General features: G+C 46.3%; 2 protein-coding genes across 5 annotated transcripts in view; one reads left to right on the top strand and one right to left on the bottom strand.

Annotated features, from left to right (window-relative positions):
• The window catches only part of nicn1 (nicolin 1), a 581,340-nt gene that overhangs the window by 536,985 nt on the left and 20,297 nt on the right, over positions 1-24,058 (top strand). The window lies entirely within an intron of this gene.
• LOC134627322 (E3 ubiquitin-protein ligase RNF123) overlaps positions 1,675-24,058 on the bottom strand; it is a 98,260-nt gene continuing 75,876 nt past the window's right edge. For 2 of the 3 annotated variants that reach the window (XM_063473290.1, XM_063473292.1), the window contains 2 exons: positions 4,474-4,559; positions 1,676-2,835 (listed from right to left, as the gene is read on the bottom strand). In XM_063473290.1, coding sequence (XP_063329360.1) covers positions 2,736-2,835; positions 4,474-4,559 — 186 coding nt within the window. In that variant the 3' untranslated portion in view covers positions 1,676-2,735. Of the gene's footprint in view, positions 2,836-4,473; positions 4,560-24,058 lie in introns of all 3 variants that reach the window. The other variant, XM_063473291.1, reaches the window with a different exon arrangement.

Below are 24,058 nucleotides of genomic sequence, written 5' to 3'. Positions count from 1 at the left end.
GCACTTGGCTCTCACACTGCAGGCTTACTTGTTGTTCCTAGAGTATTTAAAAGTAGAATGGGAGGCAGAGCCTTCAGTTTTCAGGCCCCTCTTCTGTGGAACCAGCTTCCAGTTTGGATTCAGGAGACAGACACCATCTCTACTTTCAAGATTAGGCTTCAAACTTTCCTTTTTGCTAAAGCATATAGTTAGGGCTGGACCAGGTGACCCTGACGGTTTCTTACAGCAGTCTTTGAGTACGGTAACTTAGAGATGTGTTCAGTTTCCTGCCTCCTGGTTCGTCTCAGGTGAGTCAGGTGAGGGGTGGAGCGCCGTCACCTCGCCTGCTCCTTCAGCGGGGTGGTTTCTGCTGCGTCAGCGTTCAGGATCTCACCCAGCGATCGACACCTGACAGGCTGAGAACCGTGAAGCCTTTTCTGTTTGTCCCATAAAGGAAGAAACTCGAGCTTCACGTCAGACTGCGGAGTCAGCACTCTGAGGTCAGGTGGCTCGGCTAGCAAGAAACTCCAATAACTAATCAATAATAATCAATAAATTCACAAAATGAACAGAGACGGTCGCTGGTTCAGGATAAATAATTTAATGTGGTTACAGGAGCCCGGAGCGGCACACAGAGGTCACGCTAACACGCCATAAACACGCCGCCGGGGCACACCGTCCTCAACATGCTGGAAACAAAGTGACGCATTCAGACTGCGCTGTTTGTAACGTGAAACATGCTGAAATTAACGGCAACATTTTTCCACATTTAGCTCAAAACCTTACAAAAACATGTTTTTTCGAATAATTTTTTTTACAACATTTAGTAAAATATTTTTTTAACTTTTCATATTTAAAACACATTTTTAAATGTTAAATCTAAATCTTATATTTAAATCTAAATCTAAATGTTAAATCTAAATGTTACAGGAAACTAAATATTTAGGCTAACATGCAAATTTATTGTACGGATCAACGGAAATACCAAAATAAAAGCTTTACGAAAACCTCCGGTGCAAAAGTGTGCTGGTAGTGGTCAGATTGTGTCTGCTCTCCCCTGATGGTCACTTCTCACCGCTGCTTCACTTCTTGCCTACGAGCATGTCCAGCGATTTAGCTGGACATGTGCTGCAGCGATTGTGAGGGTGAACTACTGCTGAACCTTTGGATGGCCGACGAAACGGATCTTCCGATGTTCTCAGCTAAATCGCTGGACGTGCTGGTAGGCAAGAAGTGAAGCAGCTCATGGCGGTGAGAAGTGACCATCAGGGGTCATTTCACCCCTGATGGTCACACACAGCCCCGGGGCTGTGTCTGCTCTCTCCCGGGGCGTAGCATACCGATGTTTTGTCACGTCCCGCGGCGTTCCTGAGGAACCTTCCGCGTTCTTATGGTCCGCGCCGGGTTATGGCTGAATCCCAGTGGAATGACGGTCCCGCGGTAATAGACGTTCCAGCCCTAAACCTAACCTTATTCCTAACCTTAACCAGCAGTTAAATGGCGTAAAATAGTGTTGTCCAAAGTGATTTTAAGAAAATGAACGAACATGTGTAGATTGAGTCCAAACGGTTCTCATGTGTTCTCCTTTTTCCGGAGGTTTTCGTAAAGCTTTTATTTTGGTATTTCCGTTGATCCGTACAATAAATTTGCATGTTAGCCTAAATATTTAGTTTCCTGTAACATTTAGATTTAATATTTAAAATTGTGTTTTAACTATGAAAAGTTACAAATATTTTACTAAATGTTGTAAAAAAAAAAAAAAAGGACTCGTTTTGAGCTAAATGTGGAAAAAATATTGCAGTTAATTTCAGCATGTTTCACTTTACAAACGGCGCCACATAGTGTGAACATGTGTGAAATCATAACTGTGGAACTAACAGCAGAGAACAGCGAGCACGCAACGACTCCTCGAGCAGAAACACCACCATCATCATCATCATCAGCGCAGTAATCCGGATACTCCGGCCAGTCACACATGTGCGTCTCATCCACGCCAGGTTCAGGTTTTCTCTGATTCATGGAGAATAGAACATCTGCTGACGGTTTGAATTTTACTGATGAAGAGCAGCCTGTAGTTAAAGGATGGACGTTTGTTTATTTAACCGGTTTGAACAGGTCACATGTTTCTGTGTTCTGCTGTGAATGAAGTTTATGAGACCTGAAAATCACTTCTTAATGATGTGGACGTTTATCTTAAAGCAGCTTTTCAACAGCAGTGACGTCCTCTTTGTTTGTGACACTAAACTTTGGCCTGAATCTGGAGCCTGACGGTGATGAGGAGAGAAACTCTGTCACAGCAGGGTAACAACAGTCCAGCACCAGCAGGTGTGTGTGTGTACAGGTACAGCTCTCTGAGCTGTGGATCAGGTGGTGATGGAGGACGCTGGATCCTAGCTGCGGTTGTTTGGCTCTTTGTCGACCTTTTTGTGTGTTTTATGTGAGTTTTGTGTGTCTGTGTTAAATTACTGTGGGAGTCCTGGAGGAAGCCTTCCTCTGCTGAGGATGAGGTTCTCCTTTGTTTCCTGTTTGTGTGTTTCTGCAGAGGCGACACGCCTGCATCCTGTTGCCCTGTAGCACTGTGTGTGTGTGTGTGTGTGTGTGCGTGGTGTACTCGCTCTGACAGGTGGAGGTGCTGTTGTGCTAATGTGACAGCTGGTTCTGCTGCTGTCTTCACATCACTGCTCTGGTTTTTTGTGTGTAGTTATGGTGCCTCATTTCACCCTGCGTGTGCGCGCGTGTGTGTGTGCGTGTGTGTGTTAGGAGGAGGCCGGCTTGCTGTAGTCTTCGACTCCGGTGATGGTGGCCTTGCAGAAGAAGCAGTCCTTGTTGTTCATCAGGTGCTGGTTGATGCAGGCTCTGCAGAGGAAACAGGAAGTTACGCTGATCATGTGATCGTCTGCAAACAGCTTTGAGCATTAAAGGTGTTTATGTGTGACTGAGCTGCGCTGACACGTCTTCACAGCGTTTTGCTGTTAGAGGGTTACTGTGAGCACGTGCAGCAGCGAGCTGAGGGCCAGGTTACAGCTGTGGGAGGCGACCTGCCTCCAAACACTCAAGACAGATGAAGGCGAGCCAGGACCTGCTGGCTAAGTCATCTGTGCGGATCTCTTTGTAAGACCACACTTAGGTCGTGCTTTTGGTTCTTTGGGACGATGCTTGTCACTGCTCTGCATCACTTCCTGCGCCCACCCCATCAGAGTGAGCCATATTTAAAGAACAGCGGCTAACCTGAGCAGCTCTAACGAAGCTGTCGGGGGATTTTCTGTCTCAGGGTTTATCAGATTGTTTCTGTTGTATTTCCTCCCTCTTCAGCACGTTTTGAGCTCTGCATGGACGAGCACCGACATACATCAGAGATCTTTTACATCCCAGCAGGTCCCTGAGGTCATGTGATCAGGGCTTGCTGGTTGTCCATCGTACGCGGCTGAAAACAAAAGTTGACAGAGCTTTTGTAACTGTGGCCCCCAGACTATGGACCCCTCTCCCTTTGAGCTTCAGCCCTGTGGACTCAGCAGTCTCTTTTATAAAACAGCTAAAATCGCATCTTTTAAACTTGCTTTTGGTTCATTTTTGTTTCTGTGTTTTAGCGTTTCTGTGAAGCACTTTGTGATTTTTATTTTGAAAGGTGCTATACAATAAAATGTTACTTTAGATGTTTTTTAATGGTGGTAATATTGGTTTGAAGTTTTTGGCTTTTATTTTGAAAGGTCCAGTAAGAATAAAGAATAATGTGGCAGAATTAAGATTATTTTTCTCACAGTGTTTAAGTCGTTATTGAGCCAAGAAAGCTGCCAGAGGACCGACAACACAGAACTGTCCAATCAGACGACACGACGTTTGATCCGTTTTGAAGCTTCGTTTCACCCGGCGTGATGTGTGACCCACACACTGAAACCTGTCTGTGTGTTTTAGAGGGGCCCTAGTGAACGCTCAGAGCTGCTCTCGCAGGTCCGTTTGTCACGAGGAGGAATCAGCTGGTTCACCCGGTGACAGCGCTCTCCATCACGCTGCAGTAATCCATACGGCCGCTGAGTCGGCGTGCCAGCTCAGCTAAATCAAGTGCACCTTCAGGATAGCATGAAATATGCATCCAGATATGAACGAGGTCTGCGCCCACGGCGGCGTCCAGCTGCAGTAAGGAAACGGCTGACTCACACACACAGGCGAGAGTGTGTGAGTCAGCCATATCTGTGTGTGTCAGGACGTCTGCAGGATCAATCTCACACTGTCAGGATCCTGCTTGCCCGACACTCGCCGTCACGTCATCAGCTGTACCGAGCAGGGCGTTCTTCATCGCCGTCTCAGCGTCCTGTAAACTCGGGATGTGCTGACCGCCACCAGCATGTTTGAGACTCAGAATGTGGCGTTAGTGCCAGTGTTACGATAAGGTTATGGTAAGGGGCTATCTATTATGTCAATTAGATGCCCCCCAAGATATGAATACCCGACGTGTGTGTGTGTGTGTCTGTGTGTGTGTGTGTGAGAGAGACTCACTTGCAGGACTTGTGTGAGCAGGGCTTGAAGATGGCAGAGATGGGGTGAGCGTAGCAGATGGGACAGAGGTCTTCCTCGCTGGTGGGCTGAGGACAGAAAGACAAACTCATCAGTCACTTTGTTGTCTCTGTTGCCGGCGTTCGCCCCAGTGCATGATGGGACATGTGAGTTAACGCTGCGGGCGCGAAGGGAAACACTCTTCCCGCAGACATCAACACCCGCTCTTCACACTCGCTGCCTTCTCAGCCCATCTGCTCCCTTCATATGTTTTCACTTCACAACCTTTCTTCACTCGATTCAGCCTTCACTCCTCCCTCCTCCTCACCTCCTCCCAGCACCTCCCTCCTGCTCCTCCTTCCTTGCACACGTCTGTAAAGTTTAGGTGCCGCTCAGCGCGCTCATCAGCCATCACAGAGTGAAACTCCCACAGAGGTGAAAGGTCACACTGACAGTTTAACAAACGGCGTCGCGTAAAAAAAGCAGTTCCTCTGACAACCAGCAGAGGCAGCAGAGAGTCAGACGCCATGTTAAAATGACCCGTTTACAGACTGATACACAAGCTGTTTGGTCTACATAGATCATTTAAAGTCTGCATCACTAGGGGCGTGGCCTCTGACTGACAGGTGGCTGATAGGTTGAACTGGACCTCTGCATCCTGTTTGTGCTGTTGGAGCCTTTTGAATGAGTCATGTGACCAATAACATGGCTGCTGTGAGGTTACTGTAGTAACAGAGCGTCCAGAAGGCGGAGCTCCAGTTTCTACCTGGGCGTGACTGCGTGCCCATCAGCAGCCGTCTCTGCTGCTGTGGATAACACCAACACAGATCTCTACCTGCAGAAAACCAACATTCATCATGACAACGCTGCCACAAACCTGTGGGTGATGCTGCACCCACTCATCTGAGGGAAACACAAAGACTTTCAAAATAAGAGAGAAAAATGTTAAAAACGTGCATAATGATTCCAGCCTCCCAAATCCTGAGCTGCTCTGTGTGGCAGCACGTCCACACAAATCCCTCCTTTATTTATTCCTTCCTTTGACTCCCACCCTCCCGCTGTCCACCCGTCTCTCTCGGTTGCATCCACACAGCACGAAGCCTCCAACCTATCAACACCTGGATGTCACGCCTCCACCTCCTCCTGCACGTCCTCCTTTATTCCTCCTCTGTCACTTTTCACCACCCACTGCACACAGCAGTCAGGCTGCTGCTGAGAAGAAAACCTCCTGAAATAATCTCGTTCAGACTCTGAACACACCGTCATTTGAATCGGTAGAGTTTGACTTGGACGAGCTTTAAACATGTTTTCAGAAACAGGTGGAGTCTGTACACTGTTCAAAGAATGAAAGCAGCACTTTTGAATCAGAGTACAGCATCAAGTCTGTGAAACTGGGATTTTGATCTGGTCAGTTCATTAGAGGAGGTGTAATCAGCTACTGTGCTGTTAATGAAATTACCAAGACCTCAGTGAGACCCCCCCAAACAGGAAGGGTTTACAGCTGGAGGACTCTGATAGCTGATAGCTTAGCTGAAACACCGGCTGAGCAGCGCAGTGTAAGCTGTGCAGTGCAGCGGGGAGCCACTTCATAAATGGACTGGACCCGTGTCATCGCCTGCCCTGGTGCAGTGGGTCGAAGATGAAGATACTGATACCAAAATCCAACAGCACAGCTCCATGATGCTTCAGTCCATCCGACGCCGCCAGGCTACACCTCAGTGATGAGCTGGTCCAGATGTGGGAGGAGTTCCCCAGGATGCCATCCATCAACTCATTAGGAATGGCGTGTGTAGAAGATGCGTGGCAGACTCGACCACGTTCTTGTACTTTCAAACGCTTTCCTTTATTTCGGTTGTCGTCACTTACACACCGAGCCAGCCACACATACACAACTCAGGACCCAGTTCATTCTTTTTATGCGAAGAGGCGTGATTGCTGATGTGTCAGCCTTCCCTGCCGCCACATCACAAACCACGCCCACCACAGCGTGACATCAAGCATGTGTACAAGCACATGGGGGCCGTCCAAACTACCGAGCGGCCCGCTGCATCACATTTTCACATTGATTTTCGGGGCGTCTTTGAACTGAGCCCTCTGTAGGCTGATCACTTCCATTTCCATCGACCGACGTGGCGTCCTGACACACCACCCCGTCCACATCAGTGCAGATATCAGCAGGATTTTCTGATGTGGTTTTTTGGGGTCACCCTTATTCTCCCTGAGTGGCAGGTGTGGGTTATAAACAACCAAAATTCCTAATAAGTTAATTAAAAAACTCACAGCATGCCGTCAAAAGCTGCTTTCAGGGAACACGCGGCAGGCGGGAACCCTCCTGTCGGGTGATTACCAGTCACCTCTGCTTTCTTCCTCTCTCTCTCCTCCTCACCGCCGTTAATCCCCTGCGTTTAGAGGAATCAATACTCTCTCCCTGGCTGCGTCTCCTTTCAGCACCTCCTCCTCCTCGCCTGACACCTTCCTCTCCTCTCTGCCGCTGATTGTTCATTTAAGTCTCTGAAGACTCTGGACCTCTGACACCTCACTCTCTCAGCTCAGTCCGCTTCCCTTCACATTTTCCTCCCACCTCACCTTCATCTCACTTCATCACCTGATGTTTTTCTCTTCTCGCTGCTTTTCGACTGAAGATTAGAGAAGAAACCATTTACTGAAAACCACCTTTGTTTTCCAGAATCAGCTCCAGTCCTGAAACCAACCTGCGACTCTCTGCTCTGCGTCTGAACACTTGTGTTTGTGATGAAAGAATCCCGTCCCTTTAAATTTATTCTGCTTTTAAAGCTAATTGTGCAGCTCTCGACTGAATGAGGTCACATAATGAGCTGAAAGCAGCAGCTGACATGAGTGGAAAAGTGGCAAAAAGATGGAAATGAGCTGCTGGTGACAAGCCGACTGCATCTACAGCAAAGCGGCTAAATGTTAAAATTATGTTTTCATATGAAGTGATTGACGCCCACTCGAAGGTGTGAAATGCTCTGATAACAGTGGAGTGGGTCTCTCCTCAGACTGGGAAACAGATCAGTGTCAGAAGAATTACAGAGCTCGTGTTTTTCACAAGAATGGGCCGACTGAAGCCTTTGACCGGTCCTCGTCACACAGTCGACAGTGAGAGAACCTGCACAGGTGTAGCCCACCTGTCAGGCAGGGACCGCTGGGATAGCCTGCAGAGCCCCGGTGACCCAGAACTGGACTCGTGCTTCAGGGACCTGAAGGATCAACTTCAGCTTTAAACGCTGATGTGCAGTTTGTGTCCTGACATGTGACCCATAAACTGTAAATAAAAGAGGCCAGTCTGACCTGACCTGTTGCTTTTGTCTCGACAAAACTGGAGCTCCGCCTTGTTGGACGCTCTGTTATTGGTCACATGATGTCATTAAAAGCGCTCCAAAAGGCTCCGACAGCAGAAACACGGTCCAGGTGAAGCTAGCAGCTACAGCCACCTGTCACCATCCACCTGTCAGTCAAAGAGGCCACGCCCCTAACAATGCAAACATCCCCCCAGCATACAGGTGTTACGAAGGGGGAACTAAACATTTCTGCTGATAAGGAGCAGAGAGATGGTCACTTCCTGTCTGACAGGATCAAACGTAAACACTTTCATTGACACTTTTTTCTGCAGGTAAACTCGTGAGTCGTGCACGCTCATGCACTCCTGCTGCTTCTCTCCATCTGCTCCTCGTCATCTTTAGCTCCTTCTCGCCCTCTTCTTCTCTAAATCTGGTGTGAAAGCGCAGCCGCTGGAGTTTCCTTCAGCCGCCGCCTCCTCGCTCTTCAGCAGCTGTCGCTCTGATCCCACCTCCTCCACATGGCCACACGTATGCAAATCATCATCAACCTCTGACTCCATTACAGGAGACTTCAGATAGTTCAGCTCATTAATATTCATTCTAACAGATGAAGTAAGAGAGAGCAATCCATCCTTCAAGACCTCAGTGAAATTTAACCGTTAATGGTCTGGGAACGTATTTATACTGGCCACAGTGTAAGTCCTCATCAACCAGTGAGAATGCAGCATGATGCATGGATCACTGACATGCTGTTTCCACTGTATAAATAATTACAACATCTGGAGACAACATCAGTCCATCCACAGGGGCCACGCTGAGCTGACATACGTGTGCCGAACACTCTGCAGACACAGCAGATAAGAACATGTCCTGAGACTTCCTACAGTGGACCGATTACAGTCACTCACTGCAGCATCACGCTGGCCTATCAGCTTCTGAGTGCAGGATGCTGAGGGTTAGCTTGACGTGGCCTTTCGGGCTGATTCTGGCTCATGGGCCATAATTTGGTCACGTATGACCAAGAGTTGGTGTTTGGAGCCCATCCCATCAGATAAAACAGGGGTAGAGAACTCCAGGCCTCGAGGGTCGGCGTCCTGCAGGTTTTAGATGTGTCCGTGATCCAACACAGCTGATCTAAATGGCTAAATGACCTCCTCAACATGTCCTGAAGTTCTCCAGAGGCCTGGTAATGAACTAATCATTTGATTCAGGTGTGTTGACCCAGGGTGAGATCCTGCAGGACACCGACCCTCGAGGCCTGGAGTTCCCCACCCCTGAGATAAAGAGTGTGAGTCTGTACACCTTGGACCGGTCACCTGTCTGAGGACGGTTGGACCAGAGCACGGTTTGGTTTTGGTCTAAAGTGTCTGACATGAGAATCAGCAGTCTGATGCTGACGTTCTCAGCTGAAGAAAGGTCTCAGGGTCTTCAACATGGACAGATGAATGGTGCAGAAGCTGAAGAGGAGGAGGAGGAGGCGCTGAGAAGCGTGAAGGTGAAACTGGTTGAAAGACAGAAGCAGTGGGAACGAGCTTGACTGAGTCTGGGCTCCGTCGTGGGTTGAGGAGTTTGGAGTACAGCTGCTACTCCTCCACACTGGGAGGAGCCAGTTGAGGTGGTTTAGCATCTGTGCTGGAAGCCTGCTACAGCCTCTCAGGTGAGGTGTTTCAGGTGCGTCCAACTGGCCCAGCAGAGATCGCTCGTGTCTTGGCTAACTTGGGAACACCTCAGTGCCCCCTGAGCTCATGGAGAAGGTGATCTGTGCATCTATTTTAAGACTGCTTCGGTGACCCTAACATATGTGTCTTTGGATGGGAGGAGGAAACCTGAGAATCTGGAGAAAACTCAGAAAAGTGAAGATAAAACATGCAAAACTAAAAATGTTTGGGAAGAAACAAGTTTATCTGAGCTGTGACAGCAGGAGCTGGTTTGCTGTGAGGAGAACAGAAACAAACTACAGTAAGGATCATCACTGTGCAGCATCAGAGGACCTGCACACTCGCCTGAGTGAGAAGCCACCTGCGGAGCTGAGGACGCACGAGGACGGGATTCACCGAGAGGAAGAAACAGGAAGCAGCCGCGTATGGAAATGATGATCAGAGGAACATTAGCATGAATGTGCTCGCTGTAACAGGTTACTGAAGCCACAGGAGTCATTCTTCTGTTCTCGCTATCACAGCCACCTCATCACACCTGTCCTCTGAGGCCTGTGGGCTAGGTGTGTAGGCCACGCCCATTACGCAACAGACTTTAGAACATTTTCAGCGCTTTACCTGGCACAATGGCACGACACGGGTAAAGCAGACTCCATTCACAAAAACATGAGTCTGACGCGATAAACACAGGAGCCTGCATCGGTCAGCTTGAGTCTTCGTCCTCAGAGCATCGTTTAACAAATCAGCGAGCTCTGCTGTTCACATCCAATTTGAAGTTCAGGTCTGGTTTCACACTTTGATTCATTTCTAGCTGCAGGAGAACTCTGAGGAGAAACACCGACAAAACGTTACCGAAGAAAAGCGTCGTAGCTCAATGCTCGCTGATGTGAACGATATCGTGTCGTTCTGCATCTCACACCAACACGGTCACATGACAACAAATTCACAGGAAGATTTCTGCTGACAGTTCAAACAACCTTAGAGAGTTTCACGTGTCTCTGAATCCAGCTGTCAAACACAAGCTGTAACTCGGCTCATTTTCTGTCCTCTGGTTTATAATTCAGCTCAAAGGGGGAGGAAGGCGACAGTGAAGGATTAGGATGTCAAACACAAAGATGAGACCCAAGTTTGGGGAACCCGAGGCTTTCAGAGCGTGCACAGACTGGCACGAACATAACGAGGACACGAGAACACGAAATGTAAGATGGATGGCCTCAGAACAACAAGGAGGCAAAGACAAGCAGAGAAAAACACACAGCCTGCAGAGGAGGCTCGACTCAGAGCCACGAAAGACTCCGAGAAGCCGACGGGATTCGCCGAGGGCCAAACGTCCCATCGCCATGTCTGAGGGGACCGTCCATAAAATTCCATCTTCCTTCATTTCCACCAAAAACAGCTAAAGTTTTTATTTTGAAGGGCTTCAATAACCTGAGAGTCACTTGTGTCCTTGAGTCTCTGACAGCACTGTGAGAGTACTCTGTCTTCTGTATTACTGCATGATAACTGGGTTTTTAGTTCATGTACTTTGTTCACGACTGGAGTCGAATGTCCTGGCTGCTGATTGGTGCTTTATGTTTTTTTTCCCAAATCTCTTTATTTGGTTTTCCAGTCTTCTCTTTCCATAAAGATGACAAAGATTCAAATATAACTGGTTACATATATACGGTAAAAGTTGAACAGAATGGAAAAAACACAAAAAAACAAACAACAAAAGAAAGTTGAACAGAGGATGTTATTTGTCAGACTACCAATGAGGCTCAGTGATCGTTTATATCTGTACTGTATTGAAGAGATCTATAAAAGGTTGCCAGGTTGAAGAGAATTCTTCCAACCTCCCCCTTAGTAGGAGTTTAATTCTTTCCAGCTGCAAATGTCTCAATACATCTTGTGTTAACGCTGATGTGGTAGGAGGCACTTTGTTTCCAGTTTAGTAAAATTAAGCGGCGTGCTAGCAGCGTCACAAAACATATTAAGTTATTTTGGGTGGCTGACAAATCTACAACAGCCGGCTTCACTCCAAATAAAGCACAGATTGGGTCTGGCTTCAGTGTTTGTATCTTAGACGAGGTTTGAAAGACATTATTCCAGTATGTTGTTATACAGGGACAAGTCCAAAACACATGCGCCAGTGAAGCAGGTTGCTTCTTTCGCAGGACGAGTTTACATTGGGGAACATTTTTGACAGTTTCAACTTTGATAAATGGAGTCTATGTAACACTTTGAACTGTAAGAGTCCATGACGAATACAAACAGAGGAAGAGTTTACATTTTCCTGGGCTTTTGTCCATTGACCATCTGTGATTCTCATACCAAGGTCACACTGTCAGGCCTCTTTCAGATGATCAAGCGTGGTAGTTCCATCCAGTTGTGACAATGCATTGTGAATTTTTGTTATTAGTCCTTTTTTGAGTGGGTCAAACTGGAATAAGTTATCTAAGGTAGAGTCTGGGGGCCGATCTGGAAAGGATGGAAAATGCCTCCTTACAGAGCTTCTGATCTGTAAGTATTTGAAGAAGTCATTACTGTGCAAGTTACATTTTTCTTGCAGTTGCTGGAATGTGGGAAAAACCTTGTTGATGAATAAATCCTTTGTTGAGTGCAGCCCCTTATGGTTCCATTGGAGAAATGAGATGTTTGAAAGTGATGGTGTGAATGTTGCGTTATTCATGAGTGGAGTTAGTATGGAGGCTTCCTTCCACCCGTAATGTTTCCTTACCTGTGTCCAGATTTTCACTGTATGAGAGACTACAGGATTCTTAAGGTCGTGTTTAGGGAGAGCTGAATAGATCATAGCTTCTAATGAGGAGGGATAACAACTTTCACTTTCCATCGCTGTCCAGTCGGCCCCCCGAATGCGCAACCAAAACGACACGGAACGAACATTACATGACCAATAATAAAGACGGAAGCATGGTAACCCCATCCCTCCCTGACATGGCGGTCTCTGCAGGTAGCCCTTCTTGATTCTTGGGTTCTTTCTGTTCCATATGAAACAGGATATTAAGGAGTCTAATTTATTAAAAAAGGCTTATTTAATCACAATAGGGATACACTGAAATAAAAATAAGAATTTGGGAAGAATATTCATTCTAACAATGTTTATCCTTCCTGCTAGTGAAATTGGTAGATTAATCCATTTGTCTATGTTATTTTTGGTTTCATCATATGATTTAGAGTTCCTTTAGAGTTGACTGGGAACAGCACACCTTTGGATAAATTCAGTTTGTACCCTGACACTTCTCCAAAGTTTTGCAAAATCTCCATGATGACTGGGACTGATTTTGCAGGGTTAGAGAGATACAGTAGTAAATCATCTGCATAAAGCGAGACTTTATGTTCTGCTTTTCCCATCTAATCCCCGTATATTCTTCTGTTGAGCGCAGTAGAAGAGCTAAAGGTTCAATAGCTAATGCAAAAAGCAGAGGTGAGAGAGGACAGCCTTGCCTTGTTGAGCGATTCAGATCGAAATAGTCGGAGTGGACATTGTTTGTTTGTACCGACACTTTTGGTTGGATGTATAGTAGTTTAACCAGAGAAATAAATTTAGGGCCAAATCCGAACCTCGACAGGGTCGAGAAGAGATAATCCCACTCCACCCTGTCAAAGGCCTTCTCCGCATCCAAAGAAAGTAAAATATCAGGGTTTGGATTATGCTTGTCTTGCGTATAGATAATGTTTAGCAGTCTCCTAATATTAAAAAACAACTGCCTGTCTTTAATAAATCCTGTTTGGTCCTGAGATATAATTTTTGGCAGAACTGTTTCCAGGCGTGTTGCTAAAATCTTTGCAAATATCTTATTATCTACATTAATTAAACTGATCGGTCTATATGAAGCCAGGTCTAAAGGGTCTTTTTCTTTTTTATAGATCACAGAGATGCTTGCCTGATATAGAGTCGGGGGTAGGGTTTTTTTGTCCAGCGCCTCATTATATACTTCTAGTAACAGAGGTGAGAAATGGTCTTTGAAGGCCTTGTAAAATTCCGAAGTGTAACCGTCTGGTCCAGGAGCCTTGGAGTTTTGCAAATTATTTATTGCTTACTGTATCTCTTGTATAGTTATGGGTTTTTTGAGTTGTTCTACTTTTTCTGAGTTGATTGTAGGTACATTAAACTTGATAAAGAACATCTCAAAAAGTGCTTTGACCTCACATCCTCTTTCAATATGCTGTGACGGATTTTGTTCTGTTTTTAAAAATCTGTTATATCATGTCCGTCCACATTTGGCACACATCGTGTGTGTGTGTGTGTGTGTGTGTGTGTGTGTGTGTGTGTGTGTGTGTGTGTGTTGCTGATGTTTTGGGGACATAGATCTGTTTACACAGTCACACTGTGAGGACTAAAAAAGGACATTAATCATTCAATATTAGCATGAAGACCTGCATGTGTGTGAAAGTTAATGTAATGACCTCTCTGAGTGTGTGTGTGTGTGTGTGTGTGTGTGTGTTACACAGCAAAGCTCCCCTGTGGCTCAACACTGACTCACAGACAAATGATGGCATGCTGCTGAAGGAGCGTGGAGGTGATGGAGGAGAAGGGGAGACACGAGGAGCAGGAGCGATCAGATGGTGACTGATGAAAAAGTCATTGTTAGGACTGAGTCCGCGGCCTTGTGTTGGCCACGCCACAATGTTTGAAACGTCCTCCACGCCAGTGGTTTTGTTTATGTCCATGAGAGAGGGCAGTGGACTCGACCTCTGACCTCATCAGAACCTTTCTAATGTCGTAAACAGAAGCGTGAAAATGTCCGACATTACAGCCGAGAGTGTGGCGGTGCAGAGGGCGCTGCAGCACCCCCCGCTGGCCCCGTGAGACAGTGCAGATGTATTCTGTATGTAAGTAATTTGACACACATACACAAACTTTTTACAGTGGAGCGAGGACGGTTCAAACACGCGTGTCTGCACAGCCGACAGCATGAAGCTCAGACACACAAACCAACACAAAGATACACAAACGACCGCAGAGTTCTTCATCTTCCAGCTGCTGCCTTTAGGGGGCGCCACAGAGGATCATCTGCCTCCATCCCAGCAGCCTCCTCTGCACGTCCACCTCCACACGAACCTTCTCTGAGGTCCTCCTCTGAGGTCCTCCTCTGACTTCCTGCCTGGCAGCTCCATCTTTAATAAAGAGCTGAGCCGAGCCTCTGGGAATAAATGTATCACTAACATTGTCTCTAAAAACATAATTTCCTCAAACTATTGTTAATCATGCTGAATTTAGCTGCACCGATGTGTTACAGTCACATCACAGGAAGTGAAAATCTCCTTTCCACACTCTGCAGACCGACCCGCAGACACCATCATCGTCTGCAAGCTCGAAGCAGCGAGAGTTTAGGTTAGCAGAGCGACGTCTCCTCGGCGACTCCATCAGACGACAGAGGTGATCACCTGATTTTTAGCAACTTACAATTCAGATGTTTGGCTGTGACTGGTTTTTCTAACACTCTCAGACGACTGCTGTGTGATAGGACCCGAACTGCCAACACCAGCGTTGGTATCAGATCGATATTTGGATGTGTAAACCGCGCTCTGCAGGCATCTGCAGCCGTGCCGTCCTTGCAGGAAAACAGAAACTTAAAGCTTTCTGCAGACAACCATCGAGCAGCTGTCGGGTCACAGACGCTGAGTAGCGAGCAAATAAAATAAATACCACAATCTGTCACAGGAAACTCAGAGACGCGGTGTGTGTGTGTGTGGGGCAGCTTTGATGTGGCCTGCAGGCTGCATGTGTGCAAATCTGAGTCCTGACGGCAGACGGTCTGAGGGCAGCGAGGCCCACAGGAGGACGGCCGATGTCATCAGTGGACCGAGAGTCCAAAATACCAGAGGAGGAGAAAATGGGGCAAAAACAAAGAAGTGTGGGGGCGGGAGGAGGAGAGACAGGCAAGCATCCACAGAGCGAGCGAGGGACAGATGACAGAGGACGCTAATGATGAGGAGCAATCATGACTTCATCAACGGAGAGCAAAGGCAGCACGTGATCATCCGCTCAGACGTCACTGAGTGTTTGGGTTTCATTATCCCATCGATGAAAGGACGGAGAGCAGAAAGTGTTCAGCTAATCCACAAAACAACTTTTTTCAAAACTAATTTAAGAAAATTAAAAATGTCAAAAATTAAGACGAATAAGAAAAGATGAAGTATAATCTTCAGGCTCTTATGAAGAAGCTGGGACACAAACACTCACCCGTCCAGTTTCTGATGCTCAACCGACTCACAAGGAAGAAATCTAACCAGATCCTTACTCTGGATGGCATTACCTTGGCCTCCAGTAACACTGTGAGGAACCTTGGAGTCATTTTTGACCAGGACATGTCCTTCAAGGCACATATTAAACAAATATGTAAGACTGCTTTCTTCCATTTGTGCAACATCTCTAAACTTAGAAATATCCTGTCTCAGAGTGACGCTGAAAAACTAGTTCATGCATTTATTACTTCCAGGCTGGACTACTGTAATTCATTATTATCAGGAAGTCCTAAAAACTCCCTGAAAAGCCTTCAGTTAATCCAAAATGCTGCAGCAAGAGTCCTGACAGGGACTAGAAAGAGAGAGCAGATTTCTCCTGTATTGGCTTCCCTTCATTGGCTTCCTGTTAAATCCAGAATTCAAAATCCTGCTCCTCACATACAAGGTCTTAAATAATCAGGCCCCATCTTATCTTAATGACCTTGTAGTACCATATCACCCTATTAGAGCACTTCGCTCTCACACTGCAGGCTTACTTGTTGTTCCTAGAGTATTTAAAAGTAGAATGGGAGGGAGAGCCTTCAGTTTTCAGGCCCCTCTTCTGTGGAACCAGCTTCCAGTTTGGATTCAGGAGACAGACACTATCTCTACTTTTAAGATTAGGCTTCAAACTTTCCTTTTTGCTAAAGCATATAGTTAGGGCTGGACCAGGTGACCCTGAATCCTCCCTTAGTTATGCTGCAATAGACGTATGCTGCCGGGGGATTCCCATGATGCACTGGGTGTTTCTTCTTCACTCACTATGTGTTAATAGACCTCTCTGCACTGAATCATACCTGTTATTAATCTCTGTCTCTCTTCCACAGCATGTCTTTATCCTGTCTTCCTTCCCTCACCCCAACCAATCACAGCAGATGGCCCCGCCCCTCCCTGAGCCTGGTTCTGTCGGAGGTTTTGGCCTCAGACCCCGAGGTCATCAGCTCGATGCCAATACTCAACCACACAACAGAGTCTGAAGCTTTTCTCACCACAGCTGAACTGAAGGCTTCATCTAAAGGGGCGGTGCCAGCATGGAGCACGAGCGCGTTCAGAGCTTTTACCTCCACTGATGTAAACTTAACACAGCACAGAACAAAAATACAGCAAAACAAAGACACACAAACCAAAACTATTGTAGTATTTAGTTAAAACGACTGCAGCTCTGATTTAAGGTTTAACACCTGTGTGATTTCAGTGACCTGAGATCTGCAGGTGATGCACCTGTACGCAGAAAACAGCCCTGTGACGTGTAACTGCAGTCACGCTGTCAGTGGCATCCTGTCCTCAGCATTAATCTGCTCTCTGACTGATCCCCAGTGCTGATTGGCTGCTCAGGTACAGTCACAGTTTCATCATCACAACATTAAACAGACCACGAGCGTACCGAGGTAGTGGTGCCCGCTTTTTGAAAATTAAGTTCAAAGGTCACGTGTTTAAACGCACCTTAAACATAGAGTTGGATGTCTCGAGTGCCAGTCTTGGTCTCGAGACCACTTTTACATGGTCTCAGTCTTGCTGTCTCAGATCGACATGTGGTCAACAGTATCCATGACACACAACGTAACGTTCGATAATGTGTCATTTCAAAAGCATCAGCTGTAAGAGCCGTGCTTACAGAGTGCTTTGTAGTGAATCAGAAGAGTCGACTCCCATTGAGCGAGAGCCGGCTCCTCACTTAATTTCCTTTGGCTGCTCAGCTCTCACACAGTGGCTCAGCTATGCTCCAATCCCTCCATATTGTGGCCAATCACGTGCGAGGATATAGGATCATATCATTATGTGAAAAACAGAGAGGGTGAGAGACGCGACAGTCAAGTGGAGCGTGCGTCTGTCCTCTCAGTGAGTGAGACAGTAGACAGCGGTGAGGAGGGCTGTGCGAAAGCAAAAACACATAAATATGCCCGACACCCGTAAACGAAGCAGCATCTGGCTGCAGTTTAAAGACTTTTGTCTCGGTCTCGTCTCGACGTCGTCTCGGTCTTGACTCGGTCTGTCTTGGTTCAGGCGGTCTTGACTACAAGTCTACTGATGAGAGCTGGTCTCTGTCCCCAGTTTGTAACCACAGAAGAAGAACGTAGAGGTGAGGAAGAGGACACCTTTATGAAGGGTCCTTTGAAAAGTCAAAGCCAATATCACGCGTCAGCGGTTCAGAAGCAGAACAATCAGGCTTTAACCCTGCCATCGATGAGCGCCTCATGCAAAGCGAAACACACGGCGTCTCTGCTGGAAAGGTCAAAGTTCAGTCAGCCAGTGGCGCGTGAAGGCGGTGAGGAAACGTGAAAATGAATTCCTGTGAGCAGAATATGAAATCCTTGTTATTCCTCTGACGCTGCTCCACCAATCAGGATCGGCGGTTGTAACGGCGAGCTGGCTGACGTGTAAATATAAACGCAGACAGGATGTCGGGCTGATCGGATTGTCAGACTTTAAGCCTCTGATAGAAGACTTCATGACACAGCTTCACGACCCCGTTTCTCACAAAGAAGCGTCCTCACCAAACCTGCATTAATTAAACCGGGACACCAGAGACCAAAGAACCTGAAAGACGGACGACACGTCTCATCGCGCTCTGAATACCAGCTCCACACACAAACACCAGGATGTGTCGTTGTTAGTTTGTGTTAAATTATAATGTACTGATCATCAACATTTTTAAATAAAGTTTCCTACAAAGCTCAGCTCCAAGTACAGACACAGACTTACTGTTTAAAGTCTTATTTTACTTTGAAAGGACGCGATCGTCACAGACGGAGTCGCGATGAAGGCTCGTCTGCAGTCGGTGAAAACACAGAAACCACAAGAAGATTTTAGCTGGCTTATTTTCACCTCCTTTATTCAAACTGAAGTACTGCACTGCAAACTACTCCATTACAGAGGTCCTGCTAAAAGTACTCAGTGCAGCTGTACTGTACATAAACAACATGATGTAGTCCTAAAATCATCAAGTTTTTCCCAAAGTGTCTCATTATTCACTGTTTGAAGATAACTTGGTGACAAATACAGAAGGATGAAGAAAGCACCGTGAACACTGTTGGTTCATGTTGCTCATCGTTCACCTGGCTGCCCTCTAGGGGTGGGGGAAAAAATCGATACTGTGTAGTATCGTGATATTTTGTTTGCTAATAATGTATCGATACAGGGACAGCAGAAATCGATATTTTCTTACAACATGACTTCAGAGCATGTTGATCAGCTCCTTTTTCTGAGCAAGAATCCTGACATTCCTTCACTGTCCAAATGTGTTTAACTTTTTTTATGGCAGCAATAAACATGACAGTTTACTTATTTTAATTTAAGACATGTTTTATTTTAATTAAGTTTAAAACTTTTTTATTTAATGTAAAATTATATTTTGTTTTAATTTACTTTCAAATTCTTCAGTTGCTGAAGGGGCTGCATAGTTTTCATAAATTGCATAGTTCAGAATAGCTATAATTGTACCAGATGGTTGCATTCAGTTAAGTTGGACTAGACTGTAATACAAACCGTTCAGTTTGTCAACAATAAAACTGACTGAAATGAGAGAAAGACTGAGTGTGAGACTTTGTTATTAGATAAAATGAATATTGATAAAGTTTACCTTTATGTACAGAATCTGAATATCGCAAAATACTTTTAAAAATTGCAATAATATCGTATCGTGCATTAAGTATTGTGATAATATCGTATCGTGGGATGTATGGTGATTCCCACCTCTACTGCCCTCTGGTGGTGCTTTTGAGCAAGCACTGTAATACACGACCTGTTGAAGGTTCTGAAACACTTTGGTGTTAAAACTGCAACATCCAACACTTTAACACAACACAGAGAAAACACGGTTCCTCTAAACTGTAGACGAGTTTAGCTTCAGTTAGCCCGGCTGTTCCCTTGTTTCCTTTACGTTTGTATACGTACGATATAACGTTATAGTTAGCATCAAACCATCAAAGGCTACAAACCGTCAAATATCAGTGAGTTTTACTGTTATTTGCTTTCTTTAGGGCGTCACTGGTTGCATTTGTCAGCATCAGCCTTTCAAAAGTCAGAAAACAATAATGTAATACAATCATGTGACTCACAGTCAGGTAGAAACTGGTCCTGACCCACCTGATCAAACTGGTCAAGATTCAAACTGAACACGTCCCACTCTGGTTTTTACTCACTGGCTTATTTTACTCTTCAGTGTTTTTTACATGTGAGTCACAGTTCAGGGTGACGACCTCTCACAGACCAACATCAAACACCATCATCACGCTGTGACGACGAAACCGACCAGACGGAACATCAAGTCCAAACCTGAGCAGCTCTCAGCTGTAAAACACTGCAGATTTAACACGCACACATACACACACACACACACACACAGCCTCCATTCAGAGGATAATCACTGGAGCTTTAACACCCATCTCTATGGAGCTGGTTGCTGTGACATCCTGTGTGCTGTCCTGGCAAACATCAGCAAACACAGAGAAAGCAGTCAACAGTGTGTGTGTGTGTGTGTGTGTGTGTGTGTGTGTGTGTGTGTGTGTGTGTGTGGAGACGAGTGTGAGCTTTAACGATCGATGGACAGCAGCAGCTAACCGCCCTGACAGCTTTTCAAACAGCCTGATGATTTAATCTCACACGGGCAGCTGAAAGTGGCGTCTGCAGGGCCGTGCTGGGGTCAGGCCCGTCTCTGCGACCGAGGCTTTCTGAAACCTGGAAAGTCAGCATCCATTATGACACGTGGCAAAGTTTCCACTGCCATTAAAGACGCGCGAGAGAAGAAAAGAACGATCGCTGCTTCCGGCTGCAAAGATTTAGGTGTGAGTATCAGAGAGCCAGCAGCAGTGTGCCAACCCACCTCTCTGTGGAAACTCAGGTCCACTCAGACCAAACCATGCACGACCCCGATGACGCATGGGGACAAAAATGGACGGCGTGCATGTTTTATCTCACGCAGCGTGTCGTAATAATGAAAATAATGTCCTGTCTCAGCGATGACTGATTTTCCACTTATTCCAGACGTGCTCTGATGAATCTGCCGCAGACGCTTCAAAGTGTCAGGAAGTCGGCGCCGAAAGCAAAAACGCTGACTGGTGCTTTGCTCGTTTCCTGTTTTACAGGCTCCATACTCCAGACTGAAAGTCACAGAAAAACGATCAGCCATGAAGGTTTGACCTTTGACCTAATAACTACCTGCATCACCACGGAGATAAGCACCATATTCCACAGACGTAACTCTTTGTGAGGAGGTTGCAGAGATGGTGCTGTGACAGGCCCGCCCTCCCTGCACCTGGGTAATCCCGCTCGATAAGCTCAGCTGTGATGCTAATAAATTCCTGCAGAATTACACAGCGTGCAGGAAAAACTGCAACGTTCAATTCCATACAGTTTTATTTATATAGCGCCAAATCACAGTCGCCTCAAAGTGCTTTATATTATCAAGACCCAACAGAGAAACCCCAACAATCAGATGACCGCTTACGAGCAAGCACTTTGGCGACAGCTCAGGGAGGGGCGGGGCCATCTGAGAGAGCGGTGCGTGAATAGAGGAAGGCAGGACAAAGTGGCAGAGAGCCCAGCTATCCAGTTAACACAGGTCTAACACACTTTAGCTTGAAACGGCACTCGAGGACTGAAAATGTCCAAAGCTTTGAAACACCTCCGTAAAACCTGCACAAAGAAAAAAGTCTTCTTATGCAAAACAGAGAGAAATGACAGGACGCACAACACCAGAGTTTAAAGAAATCTAAATGAGAATATTAAGTTTCCACAAACAACACAATAAATGAAAAACTACCAGAGTCAGAACCTCCACATCTGAGTGTACGAGGAAGCCTGGGTGCTACAATGTGATTTTTCTGTTTTGGTGCTTCTCAGTGTAAACTGACGCAAACACGTTTAAGTTTGACAGCGAATGAATGTCTCATTCAGCTTTATTGACACACCAAATGACAACAGGCCTCAGTGAGCTGTGATCAGACAGCAAACACAGTAACCTGAGGCTAACGATCCAAGTCACAGTGTTTCTGAAGAAAGCGCCACTCTGCAACTGTGTGAAAGGGGCGTGTTTATAGTGGAAAGTAGCCCCGCCCCAACAGAAGGAGGCGGAGACCCAGCGGCCGTACCTGTACAGAGTGTGCTCGCGCTGATAAACCGAGAGGCTGCGTCACAGACGTGGGAACTGTTTGCAGATCACATGAACAACTTTCGATCGAAGCTTTTCTGTTATCGTGTCCTAATTCATGCGTTTAGTCTGGTCCTCAGTGAATAACTGGAACCACACCTGCCTCGCTCCCACTGTTCCCAGAATAAGATGCTTCAAACATCCAGTCTTTAAAAATAGAAGAACTTGTAGTTCTCCTAATAAATGTTTAAACGATCACACAAAGTTGTGGTTACATAAATCTTGAAAAGGTTTTTCTGGGTCGGCTCATCTCGAATTTCTCAGAAACATTTGGTGTAAAATGCTTCGGTTACTTCTTCGTGTCTGGCTCGAGCGTGACCTGTGAGTTTAACAGGAACTGAAGCGGGCACATAGAAACCAAACACAGCAGCGGTTTGTAGCCTTGCTCCAGAACGAAGACGGCGATGGTCTGCCCGGAGACCCTCTGCTGTTGAAACGGGAGCGTCAGAGAGTTTTCACACAGTCTCACTTTACCCCGAGCCACGCCTCTTCTGCCTCTGGCTCGTCCACGTGGGCAGCCTCTTCTTTCTTGGTCGGCGCTCTCTCAGATGTAAAACTGGCTTCACCGTGGAAGCTTCGTGGCAGGTTTGAGTCTCGGTTATTCCTCGATTGTTCCTGAACATCCTAACCAATTTCCTCTCGTCACGGGGAAGCTGGTTACGATGTGACGGCACATCTGGATAAACTCACGTACAGCTGTCTGAAATGATGATCGTGTCTCTGCAGATGAGCCGACACGTTCCCAGCTCCTGTAAACCTACAGGTTTGATTCTTAGATCTTCACTGAGTTCCTTGGACTTTCCCACTGTTCCAAGTATCGGTCAGTCCGATGAATGCTGCCAAACAAATCCTTTTTGTGCCGTCAAAAGGAACTTTCAGCAGTAATCAATCCCCATAACAGACCTCGTCCAGTGGAAAGACTGCAGCATCTTCAGCACCCCTTAGTAAAGCGTTGTAGGTAAATACAAACAATGTCAAGCTTGTTTTTTAAAGTCGCTGTACAATCAATCACCCTGGAAACAGAACAATTAAAGCCCGACATTCATGCTGCTGATGAGTGTATATAAACATCTGGGCACAGCTGTATATTCACACAGTGTTTAGCCTCGTCTGCCAGACCGAGCTGGGTTTGTAAATGATCTGTCGTGTGTGTGTGTGTGTGTGTGTGTGTGTGTGTGTAATCAGATATCATCTGAAGCTCTCAGGTGTGTGTTGTTGGGAGACGAGTGTACTTCTCGAGGCTTTGTGTGAAAAACACGATGCAGCTTGAAACCACTTAACATTTGTCGGCGTGTCTGGACTGAGGAACACTTTCCAAACAAGCAGCATAACTTCACATTAGCAAAAGTCATTTCCTACTCGCAGCTGAACGAGAGCAGAGAGCCATTAGTGGGTTTGTGGAAATCCACCTCAGGCGGCACTTAAACTCTGCTTTCTTTTCCATTTTTCACGTCCTCAGTATCTCTGTCTTTGAAGGCTGACTGAACGCTGTGCTTTCATTACCAGCTTCTAATAATATTTTGGCTCTTATTTCATTTCCGGTTCTCTGAGCATGACTTTGCAGGAAAGTGATTTACACGCAGCGCTTCTCCTCCTTTATCAATAATAAATCCTCCACTTCAGCCGGCCGAGCTCTGCGGTGGAGACAACGGGGAGAGTCGAGGATCGGGTTTCGCCGTGGAGACGGCGAGCAGGACGAACAGACACCTCGCAGGAAATGGCTTTCTCTCACAATCACGTTTTTCCAAACTTTAACTTTTTAATCTGCTATGGTCAGGTCAGCTTCATCACTTATTAATTACAGACTAATTATATATTGATCAGTGAGGTCCTTCTGTTGTGTTCAGGTTTAGTTTAGCCCTCACACGGGCAGCGGCGTTTTCCTGTGAGCGCAGAATCAGCAGGTTTAAAGAGTCTCAGCAGCTATAAATAAATACTAACGTCTCAAACACAACGTCTCTACTAACAGTTTACTGCGTCTGCTTTATGCAAACATGAAGACTGTGCACGTCCCAGAACCAGCAGCAATAAACACAGACACTGAACCCCGAGTTCCTCCCAATGTCCATCTGTGTGTGTGTGTGTGTGTGTGTTAGACAGCACTTAGGCATAGATGGAAGCTCTGTGAGTGGGTGTGTGGGTGGTGCAGAAAGTGCTTTGAGTGCTCAGGCTGAGTATGAAGGCGCTATAAAAGGACGAGCCCATGCATTTGCCAGAACTCCACCTTAATAGCAACAGAAGAAGAAGAAGCTGCTTCG

The sequence above is a fragment of the Pelmatolapia mariae genome, linkage group LG5 (genome assembly GCF_036321145.2).
Source record: "Pelmatolapia mariae isolate MD_Pm_ZW linkage group LG5, Pm_UMD_F_2, whole genome shotgun sequence".
In the NCBI taxonomy this organism is placed as follows: Eukaryota; Metazoa; Chordata; class Actinopteri; order Cichliformes; family Cichlidae; genus Pelmatolapia; species Pelmatolapia mariae.
Note: the sequence above shows the minus strand (reverse complement) of the source record. Positions and strands in the feature narration are given on the sequence as shown.